Source organism: Doryrhamphus excisus, linkage group LG18 (assembly GCF_037039965.1).
Source record: "Doryrhamphus excisus strain RoL-2023G ecotype Guam linkage group LG18, RoL_Dexc_Guam_v1.1, whole genome shotgun sequence".
Classification (NCBI taxonomy): Eukaryota; Metazoa; Chordata; class Actinopteri; order Syngnathiformes; family Syngnathidae; genus Doryrhamphus; species Doryrhamphus excisus.
In genome coordinates, this window is record NC_136374.1 from 2596246 (window position 1) to 2608552 (window position 12307).

General features: G+C 37.2%; 2 protein-coding genes across 2 annotated transcripts; one reads left to right on the top strand and one right to left on the bottom strand.

The window, feature by feature from the left end:
* Window positions 1–783: 783 nt before the first annotated feature.
* med20 (mediator complex subunit 20) lies at window positions 784–3580 on the bottom strand. Its single transcript, XM_078798459.1, has 4 exons — window positions 3172–3580; window positions 2859–3004; window positions 1185–1438; window positions 784–1116 (listed from the first exon to the last, which is right to left on the bottom strand). The coding sequence occupies exons 1-4, from the start codon at window positions 3183–3185 to the stop codon at window positions 895–897; spliced, it is 636 nt and encodes a 211-aa protein (XP_078654585.1). The 5' UTR covers window positions 3186–3580; the 3' UTR covers window positions 784–894.
* Window positions 3581–4376: 796 nt separating this feature from the next.
* On the top strand, window positions 4377–12139 carry bysl (bystin-like). Its single transcript, XM_058054202.2, has 7 exons — window positions 4377–4757; window positions 5111–5258; window positions 5337–5475; window positions 5552–5685; window positions 5766–5926; window positions 8124–8226; window positions 10820–12139. Exons 1-7 carry the CDS (start codon window positions 4496–4498, stop codon window positions 11172–11174), a joined length of 1302 nt encoding a protein of 433 aa, XP_057910185.2. The 5' UTR covers window positions 4377–4495; the 3' UTR covers window positions 11175–12139.
* The last annotated feature ends 168 nt before the right edge of the window (window positions 12140–12307 follow it).

The window sequence follows — 12307 nt, forward strand, 5'->3', positions numbered from 1 at the left end:
AATAGGCTAATTAATAATATAATAATGATTATTATATAATTGATCACTGTCATAGAGTTTGAGCAGCGGTTTTGCAGTGTAAATTGTGAAACTATTGAGTATCTCTACTAAATCTGTCCAAAAGTGGGAAAGTTATTTTTGGTTGTTATTTGTTTTTTGGATAATTTGATTTTTTTTATTTTTTTTAAGTCTACTCCAGTTAGCTCCATAAATATTTGGAAGTTTTTTCTCATTTTGGTACTGTACACTATACCGTAATGTATTTGAAATAACACAGTTCAGATGTAGTTCAAATGCAGACTTTCAGCGTTAATTTAGCGGGTTGAAGAAAAAGATTGCATAAAAATGTTTTTAAACACAATTCCTTCAGTAATTGGACAAATTTGGATCTGAGCAGATAGAATGTCTCTAAACACGGCAGAATTAATTCGGTTGCTTCTGTCCTGTGACCCAATGTCACTGGCATCCATGCACGCACAAGCCGTTACACTACCTCCCCTATGTTTTACCAAAGATGTAGTGTGCTCTGGATCTTGAGCTGTTCCAAGTGTTTGCCATACTTTTTTCTTGCCATCATTTTGATAGAGATTGATCTTGGTTTCATCTGTCCAAAGAATGTTCTTCCAGAAATATTCTGGCTATTTTTTATATCTTTCTCAGCTTTTCTTTAGTGCAGTCTTCTCTTTATGGTAGACTTGAATCTTGATATTCCTACCTCCTGGAGAGTGGTGCTACATAGAAACCCTTAAAAGGCTCAATTTATACAAAGATTTTGTTTTAATCCAAGACACAATCACACAAAACAAAACATCCGCATCTCTTCCCGATCCACAAGATTGAAACTAAAAAATGAGCAATATAGCAAAAATAGAGATTTCCATTAATGCCGATAATTCAGCGCACGTTACTGCTTTGGATTTGTAGTTTACGGAGTTTGTTGAACAACTCCAGGTACTGAGTCATCGTGTCGACGCAGTCGGACACTGCGAAAATGCCTTCGGGCTTAGTAGCAAACACAGACGGAAGCTCTGGCACACTGGAGCCCAGGAAAGACTGCATGAACTCCTTCATAAGTTTCCAGCAGTCCCCTGGAACCACACAGGGACAATACTCCACCTGAAAAGTAAGAAAAGCAAGGTAGGGTCGGAATGTTTACACTTGTTTACACGTGTGTACATGCATACCTCGACTGATATCCCCCTGGCGCTGGAGCTCATGGTCACTGTGCCAACTTTAATCAAGAAGTCACAGTAGCGGTATCGTGACCCCCGAGACTCCACTTTGTGGCCCTTTGCATTCTGGAAGTGGCTCTTCAGCTTCACCATGAGGACATCGAAGTTGGTGTCGGCTACTAGGCAGGGACCGTTCTCAAACAGAGCCAGGCAGCTCAGTGGCGTTTCAGAGTTGTGCATCACGTACAGGAGCTTGGAGGGCTGGCCTGGATGGAACACAGACACTGGACTCAGTGCATGCATTTGACATAGTATCAAAAATGTTTTCATGACAATACTATAGAAAGTATACTCTACGGTAGCTTATATGTATTGTATGAGAAGATCTAGTGCAGGGGTGGGCAAACTACGGCCCGGGGGCCACATCCGGCCCGCCAAGTGTTTGAATACGGCCCGCCCAATCTTTCCAAAGTATTTCATTTAAACTCAACATACAACCTGGCATCATGGCCTGAGCCAACCTTTTGATGGTTTTATCAATTTCCTTTTTTGACATGGTCTGTTGTTTACAAAGTGCTCCTGAAAAAAGGGACACAAGCACATAATAATAATAATAATTATTATTATTAGATTATTATAATTATTATTAGAACTATTATGATTATTATACTTATTATATTAATGCTAATTATTATATTAATTATATGTAATATTATTGTTATATTTGCATATTTTACATAATAATAATATAATAATTATTATTTTAATTTTATTGTAATTATTATAATATTTTATTATTTTTTAAATATTTAAATATAACTATAAAATAATAAATAATAATAGCAGATTGCATGACAATTTTACAGATACAATAATACCAGGTGGACTGTTACGTGTAAAATATATAGTCTGCCCCCCCCCGTAAATTTTGTCATATCAATGCGGCCCGCGAGTCAAAAAGTTTGCCCACCCCTCATCTAGTGTAATGAAATGGTTGCTGGAATGTCATATTGTATCTCACAGGACAAGATGATACACAAGACTGAGTCCACTGGACAAGATTTTAACATACATTTTAAGAAAAGTACAAAGAAAAAAATATGACTTGGCAAACATACTTTTATTTAGCCAAGTCACAACACACACAGAAGGGTGGACCTATTGCGCTCATTTTGGGCCCTTTGTATTGAGTTGTGGACTCCTATAGAGCAGCTACACACAACAACACGCACAGAAAGCTTTCTAGATCTTCCAGAATCTGCACCTATCCCACCTGGAATTTCCAAAACGATTTGTTTTCATTTACAATTTCACCCATGGCCCGCCTCCGGGCACGCCCACGCTTCTGTGATTGGTCCGATTCAGCTTGTACCCGGGAACGCCCATATAAGGAAGCCGTGACAAAATTATTTCAGGACTCGCTTTCAAATGCACCTGAAACTTTGGCATCGTTCAATACGAGAATACAACATTCTAACAACATTTATAGATGCGAAAAGTAGAAAGAGCATAATAGGTCCTCTTTAACAGCTGTTCTGACAATAACAGCCATCAGTTGGCTCACTTTTGTGGACAGTAAATCTATACTTCTATACAAGTTGTACACCGACTACTTTAAATTACATCACACAGTATAAGAGTATCAGTCCTATTGCACTAAAAAAAAAAAACAACGTCAAGTATTACCGCTGACACTTCCAGTTGCATGGTATGTCTCACAGTCTACACAGAAGCTGCCCTGTTTCACAGCACCCAACTGCTCCAGTTTCTTGTGCAAGGTGTCCACAGTCTGCTGGATACTCTTCCCCTCTGCCACCGGCACTTGGCACACACTGCGTTACAACAAAATACATTGTTTACATTAAAAACACCCGACAGACAGTTGAACACACAACGAGTAACGTTAGTGAAAGCGATGTTGTGCAACAACTTATAATATGCTCGGCGATTAGCCAAGGTGCGTTGAATTGAAATCAAAGAATATAAGCTATAAACTCACCAAGTGACCCCCATTATTGATATTTTTTCCTCCAGTCCCTCTTTTTGTAGTAGATTCACTTCCGGGTGACGTTCTTCTTCTGCGGTGAAATGTTGTTTTCCAGTAAAAAAAAAAAGTTGGTCAGAATAAACTACCAGAATAAACCATAAGCATATTAATAAAAAATAGCACAATATTAGCTATAAACTCACCAAGTGACCCCCGTTATTGATATTTTTTCCTCCAGTTCGTCTTTTTGTAGTAGGTTCACTTCCGGGTGACGTTCTTCTTCTGCGGTGAAATGTTGTTTTCCAGTAAAAAAAAAAAAGTTGGTCAGAATAAACCACCAGAATAAACCATAAGCATATTAATAAAAATAGCACCATATAAGCTATAAACTCACAAAGTAACCCCCATTATTGATATTATTTCCCCCAGTCCATCTTTTTGTAATAGGTTCACTTCCGGGTGACGTTCTTCTGCGGTGAAATGTTGTTTTCCAGTTAAAAAAAAAAAGTTGGTCAGAATAAACCACCAGAATAAACCATAAGTATATTAATAAAAAATAGCACAATATTAGCTATAAACTCACCAAGTGACCCCCATTATTGATATTTTTCCTCCAGTCCCTTTTTTGTAGTAGATTCACTTCCGGGTGACGTTCTTCTTCTGCGGTGAAATATTGTTTTCCAGTAAAAATAAAGTTGGTCAGAATAAACCACCAGAATAAACCATAAGTATATTAATAAAAAAAGCACCATATAAGCTATAAACTCACAAAGTAACCCCCATTATTGATAATTTTTCCCCCAGTCCATCTTTTTGTAGTAGGTTCACTTCCGGGTGACGTTCTTCTTCTGCGGTGAAATGTTGTTTTCCAGTAAAAAAAAATGGTCAGAATAAACCACCAGAATAAACCATAAGCATATTAATAAAAATAGCACCATATAAGCTATAAACTCACAAAGTAACCCCCATTATTGATATTTTTCCCCCAGTCCATCTTTTTGTAGTAGGTTCATTTTCGGGTGACGTTCTTCTTCTGCGGTGAAATGTTGTTTTCCAGTAAAAAAAATAAATTGGTCAGAATAAACCACCAGAATAAACCATAAACATATAATAAAAAATAGCAACAAATCACAAAATTAAGAATATAAAATTATTACATGGCTATATATGCACATTTTATGCGACGTAAAATGACAGGATGTGACGCAACGTACCGTCACTTCCTCGATGCAAGAAAGTAGCACGTGTTAAGCTAATGTCTGTTTACAGTGTTTAGACTAAACTTTTATCTCCACTGGAATATAAAGTTTATTTGTCACGCACTAAATAAACAACCATGCCGAAAGTGAAAAAAAACAAACGCGGAGTCGAGAAGAGAGGGGAGACGGACACGCTGGTTGACCAGATCCTACAGGCGGACGCTATCCGAGCTAAAGACCGAGTGAAGAGCAGGGACGATCGGATCGAAACCGAAGACACGTACGTGGACGAACGCCTGTCGCGGAAGATCTTACAACAAGCCAGAATTCAACAGGAGGAACTTCAGAATGAATATAGCCTGGCACCAGAGAAGAAGAAAGCACCCGTTACAGTTCTCGGTAAAACTCGATTGGGACACTACATTGTTAATAATAATAATAATAATAATAATAATTTGCATGATAATTTGTCATGGCCGCTGTTTAATATACACTAGTCAGTTCGTACATTTGATGGCATAAGATTTAAAATAACGGACTAATCAACAACAAGGTATTTATTGTACTTTAATGAATTTTTCTAATACATGACTCATTAATTTTCTGTATACTACTTATCCTGGAGAGCTGGAACCAATTCCAGGTGATAAAATGGCGATTCACACAAAGATTTGATTTAATCAATGAAAATCCGTACAGCCCTGCAGCCCTATATTTGACCGTCAATATGTGAGTGATTGTTTTTTCTTTAGGTTCCACGTCCCAGGATGCAGATTCAGATGAAGAATGGCCGGCACTGGGAGCTGCTGGTGATGGAGACATGGTCGACACTGAAGTTGTGGTCGACCCTGACGATGAGAAAGCCATTGAGATGTTCATGAATAAGAACCCCCCGATGAGGCAAGGGCAGCCGTTACTTTATCTTATTAATAACTGCGGAGCTTGGATGTAAATATTATCCATATTTGCTTATTGCAGACGAACCCTAGCGGACATTATTATGGAAAAGATTACAGAGAAGCAAACCGAAGTTGGAACGGTGATGTCGGAAATGTCCGGTTGTCCAATCCAACAGCTTGACCCAAGGGTTGTAGAAGTCTACTCTGGTGTCAGAAAGGTGAATTATCTGGAAAATATGAACACCGACAACTCATAGTTTGGCCGTAATTGAAGTTTTATTCATTTGACGTCAGGTCCTGTCTAAATATCGAAGTGGGAAGCTGCCAAAGGCCTTCAAAATCATACCAGCACTTTCAAACTGGGAGCAGATCCTTTATTTGACTGAGCCTGAGACCTGGACTGCAGCTGCCATGTATCAAGCCACAAGGTCTGTTTCCTATCAAATAAGGAGTTTTCTTTATTTTTTTTATTCACATATGTCACAACACTTATTTTTTTGTCTTGTAGGATCTTCTCGTCCAATCTGAAAGAGCGAATGGCGCAGAGATTTTACAACTTGGTGTTGCTGCCCAGGGTTCGGGATGACATTGCAGAGTACAAGAGGCTCAACTTCCACCTCTACAGCGCTCTGAAGAAAGCCTTGTTTAAACCAGGAGCGTGGTTTAAAGGTGAGACGGGAGACAAGGGTTCTCTTAAGGTATCACACACCACTTTAGGTGCACTTGCATAAACTGGTGGCCAGCAAATCACAGGGCACATATAGACAAACAACCATTCACACTCACATTCATACCTATGGACAATTTGGAGTGGCTAATTAACCTAGCATGTTTTTGGAATGTGCGAGGAAACCGGAGTACCCGGAGAAAACCCACGCATGCACGGGGAGAACATGCAAACTCCACACAGAGATGCCCAAGGGTGGAATCGAACTTGGGTCTCCTAGCTGTGAAGCCTGTGTGCTAACCACCCTCCACTGTGCAGCCCTGGTTCAGTGTATTTTTCATCAAAATAGTAGTCATGCCAAAATGTTGTGTTGCTGCTGGATGTTCACAGTATCCGAGTGATACTGTCGTGGGGGTGCTGGAGCCTATCCCAGCTGTCTTAGGGCGAGAGGCGGGGTAGACCCTGGACTGGTTGTGAGGTCTGCGTGCTAACCACTAGACTAGGTTGTATGTTAAGTTTAAATTGAATACTTTGGAAAGAACGGGTGGGCCGTGTTCAAACACTTGGCGGGCCGGATGTGGCCCCCGGGCCGTAGTTTGCCCACCCCTGCTCTAGACCAAACATCATGGCTGGGTATTGGCTTGGGTATTACAAATATAAAGTTGATTTATTTGGGTGTTATTTCAGATAGATACATACAGAGATGGCCGAGGATGGAATCGAACTCAAGTCTCCTGGCTGTGTGGCCTGCGTGCTAACCGCTCGTACGCCGTTGTGCAGCCCTGAATCATAAAATTAATTTTCTACCGCTTATCCTCACGAGGGGCGCGCGCGAGAAAACCCGCACATGCACGGGGAGAACATGCAAACTCCACACAGAGATGGCCGAGGATGGAATCGAACTCCAGTCTCCTAGCTGTGTGGCCTGCGTGCTAACCGCTCGTATGCCGTCGTGCAGCCTTGAATCATAAAAGTCATTTTCTACCGCTTATCCTCACGAGGGGCGCGCGCGAGAAAACCCGCACATGCACGGGGAGAACATGCAAACTCCACACAGAGATGGCCGAGGATGGAATCGAACTCCAGACTCCTAGCTGTGTGGCCTGCGTGCTAACCACTCGTACGCCGTCGTGCATCCCTGAATCATAAAATTAATTTTCTACCGCTTATCCTCACGAGGGGCGCGCGAGAAAACCCGCACATGCACGGGGAGAACGTGCAAACTCCACACAGAGATGGCAGAGTGTGGGATTGAACTCGGGTCTCCTCGCTGTGAGGTCTGCGTGCTAACCACTTGTCTACCGTACAGCTGAATCATAACAATTATGCTAAAATGCAATCCATATGTGTCATAGAAGCAGAACAGAAAACTTTTTTTTTTACTAGTTCAGCAATATTTAGCATTATCAGTTGTGTTAGGTTAATGAATGAATTAATGGATTTTCCCCTTTGGAACGCCATTGTCGAACCAATCCACTAGGTGGCACTGCTGCTCGCATTAAACATTGTACAGCAGCCCATCCAAAAACAGTTGATCTGAATGAGCGCCAACATTTGGTGATTTCCAATAACCCATATTTTTATTATTATTATTATTATTACGTTACATGGTTTAACCCTGACATTTGCGGGCATACTGCGGATTCGATAAGAAGATCTGATTTATTTTAGCAATATTAAATGTATTGCGGAAAACTAACTAACAGTAACAACATCAAATTAAAAGCCCACAATGAATACACACCCACCATCCACCAGTATGAGCCTGGATCTCAGCTATTATGCATGAAAAATATGCACATTGGTACTCGGTAAGGTAATCAAAATTTACCTTTGGGTTCCCACATAGTATCGACATTTAGGGACAAATATACATATAGTATAATATACAGTATAGTAGTAGACTCTGCAGTATGGGAGAAAGTTAGCACAACAATGGTGCATTTGAACAAAGTGGGACGGGTCAACACTTGCAACAAACATAAACATGCAAAAACAATAGGTTGTAACTGTATATATTTTTAAAAAATAAAACATTTAAATCAAATTTGATGTGGTTATATACAACCCTTGCACCGTAATGTTCCCCACCCACACAGTGGTCAGAAATGTAAAATGCATGACATTTCTGCCTATTTTGTGTGTATTGTGTTTTTTTTTTTTTATGTACATCTCCCCCCCCACACCTCCGTTCCACAGGTATACTGATACCGCTGTGTGAATCAGGGACATGCACCCTCAGAGAGGCCATCATCATCGGAAGCATCCTCACAAAGTGTTCCATCCCTGTGCTCCACTCCAGGTAATGAGTCTCTCTCCTGAGACACACACACATATATACACACACACACACACACACACACACACCTTCTTCACATGCTGGTCAGTTTCTGTGAGACTGCAACATGCACCCTACTGTAGCGAGCGGCTCCCACCCACTTTCCTCCCAAAGTCAACTACGCTGTTCATCAGATCATTAAAAGTTTAAGAGCACGGCCTTTAAAACAGGGGACTCAAACTCACGGGGCCCGCGGGCCGCTAGTTTGAGGCCCCCGCCTTGATATGAAAGTTTAATTTGTTTAATGAATGAATGAATGAATGTTTAGTTTGTTGTTTGGTTTGCTTATTTATTTTTCCATCTTAATTTGTGTAGAAAAATTAAAAAAAAATAACATTAAACGTTTATTTAATAATTTAAAAATAAATAAAAATTAATTTAATTTGTTTCATTATTTTTTTGATTTGCATATTTATTTTTCCATCTTATTTTGTCGAAAAATAAAAATTAACATTGAATGTTTATTTAATAATTTAATAATAAAGAAAAATTAATTTGTTACATTTGTTTTTTGATTTGCATATTTATTTTTCCATCTTATTTTGTCGAAAAATAAAAATTAACATTGAATGTTTATTTAATAATTTAATAATCAAGAAAAATTTATTTGTTTCATTTGTTTTTTGATTTGCTTATTTATTTTTCCATCTTATTTTGTGTCGAAAAATAAAAATTAACATTGAATGTTTATTTAATAATTTAATAAAGAATTTATTTGTTTCATTTGTTTTTTGATTTGCATATTTATTTTTCCATCTTATTTTGTCGAAAAATAAAAATTAATATTAGGCGTTTATTTAATAATTTAATAATAAAGAATTAATTTGTTTCATTTGTTTTTTGATTTGCATATTTATTTTTCCATCTTATTTTGTCGAAAAATAAAAATTAATATTAGGCGTTTATTTTATAATTTAATAATAAAGAAAAATTAATTTGTTTCATTTGTTTTTTGATTTGCTTATTTAGTTTTCCATCTTATTTTGTGTCGAAAAATAAAAAAAATAACATTAAGCGTTTATTTAATAATAAATACAAATTAATTTCTTAATTGGTTTCGTTTGTTTTTTGATTTGCTTATTTATTTTTCCATCTTAGTGTCGAAAAATAAAAATTAACATTGAACGTTTATTTAATAAAGAAAAATGTATTTGTTAATTTGTTTAATTTGTTTTTTGATTTGCTTATTTATTTTTCCATCTTATTTTGTCGAAGAAAAAAAATTAACATTAGGCGTTTATTTAATAATTTTATAATAAAGAATTAATTTGTTTCATTTGTTTTTTGATTTGCATATTTATTTTTCCATCTTATTTTGTCGAAAAATAAAAATTAACATTAGGCGTTTAATAATTTAATAATAAAGAAAAATTAATTTGTTTCATTTGTTTTTTGATTTGCTTATTTATTTTTCCATCTTATTTTGTGTCGAAAAATAAAAATTAACATCAAATGTTTATTTAATAATTTAATGATAAATAAAAATTAATTTGTTTCATTTGTTTTTTGATTTGCTTAATTTTTCCATCTTATTTTATGTCAAAAAATAAAAATTAACATTGAATGTTTATTTAATAATTTAATAAACAAGAAAAATTAATTAGTTAATTTGTTTCATTTGTTTTTTGATTTGCTTATTTATTTTTCCATCTTATTTTGTGTCGAAAAATAAAAATTAACATGAACGTTTATTTAATAATAAAGAAAAATTAATTTGTTAATTTGTTTCATTTGTTTTTTGATTTGCTTATTTTTCCATCTTATTTTGTGTCGAAAAATAAAAATGAACATTAAACATTTATTTAATAATTTAATAATAAATAAAAAATAATTTATCATAATTTACAATAATGTAATGTTTTATCAGAGAACCAAAAGCACTGAAAATTTTTAAAAGATTAAAGACACACCTCACATCAGGCTTTTAACTAATATTTTTAAACTTTTCTTATGTTTTTTACCTTTTTAATCCTATTTTATGCTTTTAGTCTTTAGCTTTTAACTCCAGTATTTCCGCAGTTTTTGTTTTTAATTCTGTAAAGCACTTTGTGTTGCATGTCTTTGCAGGAAAAGTGCTATACAAATAAAGTTGATTTGATTTGAAAAAATGTAACCTTGGCGGTCCTGATGGATTCCAACGTTACTGGCATGACAAGGAGATCCAATCGGTGCCATCATGATCCTTCGGTGGAACAATCGGCTATGTGGAGATGTTGCAGGGGGCATCCCTCGGTGACTGAAGGCCCTCACCTGTGTGGTCCGGAATGACAGATAACGGACACACAAGTAGTTTCGCGCCTGGGAAGTTTTATCAGCAGCCTCAGTGAGAAATCTTTAGTCTATTCTTGTATAAAAGTTTCCAGATTATTATTGTATGAAGTACATTATTGCCAAAATGCATATACATTTACATATAATCAAATGTATGACCATTTTCCAGGATGCGGTGCAGCGTTTGGGAACCCAAGTTAGAACATGCTACGTTACAAAAGCAAATGGGCGAGGTCAGCGCTGCGGTGGAAGGTTGCGTAACATTTTTATCGCCTCTCCCTTTCAGCGCCACGATGCTCAAGTTGGCAGAGATGGACTACAACGGCGCCAACAGCATTTTCCTGCGTCTGTTGCTCGACAAGAAATACGCCCTGCCTTTCCGTGTCCTAGATGCCTTGGTGGCTCACTTCCTGTCCTTCCGCAGCGAAAAGCGCGAGCTTCCTGTGCTCTGGCATCAGAGCCTGCTCACGCTGGCACAGCGCTACAAGGCCGACCTGGCCTCGGAACAGAAGGAGGCCCTGCTGGAGCTGCTCAAGATACAAACGCATCCTCAGGTCTCGGCGGAGATCCGCAGAGAACTGCAGAACTCTGAGTCGCGGGATGTTGAAATCGGGCTTCCTGTTACTCTTGATATGGACTGACAATTCTTTTGTTTCAGGTTGTCATTCTTTAACATGGGGGACATGTTAACGCTTAAAATCACCATAACTCATTGTAATTTTGATTATGAATACATGTTTATGCAGCAATCTGAATTAAAAACAAACAGAATACTTAATAGTCGGATATGAGGATGACTAATTACTACTGTGTATTTTTAAAGCTAATACTATCACTGTGTATGTTCTGGATCATTCATCTGTAGAAAATGGCTCCTAACATATTAATCGTAATTTCAGGCTCAAAATAGCCTATTTTATATAGTGGTTCCATTTTCCGTATCTTAACTGTTATTCACGGTAGCTTCCAATTTGCTTCATTTGGCGCACTTCTGTTTAACTTATTAGCTCATTAGCCACATTAGCATGTTAAGCTAATGAACTGCTGACGACACGCTCCACACTTGTTAGCTTGGTGAGCTTATCCAAAGCTGAATACTTATAAATATACTTGTTTTTGTATTATTTAGATATTACACACACGTTGGAAGTGATTTATTTTTTATTGTTGCTCACTTAAATCGAGCTAACATTGAAAGAGATGTCGAATGTATGCTAGCGGCTAAGCTAACTGACTCTCAGTTAGCACATTGACCTAGCAGCTAGGTCTGATTTTCGGTGGATTGTTTTTAGCTAAAACTATCACTGTGTATGTTCTGGATCATTCATCTGTAGAAAATGGCTCCTAACATATTAATTGTCATTTCAGTCTCAAAATAGCCTATTTTATATAGTGGTTCCATTTTCCGTATCTTAACTGTTATTCACGGTAGCTTCCAATTTGCTTCATTTGGCGCACTTCTGTTTAACTTATTAGCTCATTAGCCACATTAGCATGTTAAGCTAATGAACTGCTGACGACACGCTCCACACTCGTTAGCCTGGTGAGCTTATCCAAAGCTGAATACTTTAATAAATATACTTGTTTTTGTATTATTTAGATATTACACACACGTTGGAAGTGATTTATTTTTTTATTGTTGCTCACTTAAATCGAGCTAACATTGAAAGATATGTCGAATGTATGCTAGCGGCTAAGCTAACTGACTCAGTTAGCACATTGACCTAGCAGCTAGGTCTGATTTTCGGTGGATTGTTTTTATTTTTTTTGCTTT

Excerpts from the sequence above, each read along its gene's own strand:
- med20 (XM_078798459.1), bottom strand. Across the intron at positions 1,439-2,858 it reads TGCAACTGGAAGTGTCAGCG|GCCAGCCCTCCAAGCTCCTG; the intron begins GTAATACTTGAC and ends TGTTCCATCCAG. Across the intron at positions 1,117-1,184 it reads CCAGGGGGATATCAGTCGAG|GTGGAGTATTGTCCCTGTGT; the intron begins GTATGCATGTAC and ends CTTACTTTTCAG.
- bysl (XM_058054202.2), top strand. The coding sequence starts at position 4,496 with ATGCCGAAAGTGAAAAAAAACAAACGCGGAGTCGAGAAGAGAGGGGAG. Across the intron at positions 5,476-5,551 it reads TCTACTCTGGTGTCAGAAAG|GTCCTGTCTAAATATCGAAG; the intron begins GTGAATTATCTG and ends ATTTGACGTCAG. Across the intron at positions 8,227-10,819 it reads ATCCCTGTGCTCCACTCCAG|CGCCACGATGCTCAAGTTGG; the intron begins GTAATGAGTCTC and ends TCTCCCTTTCAG.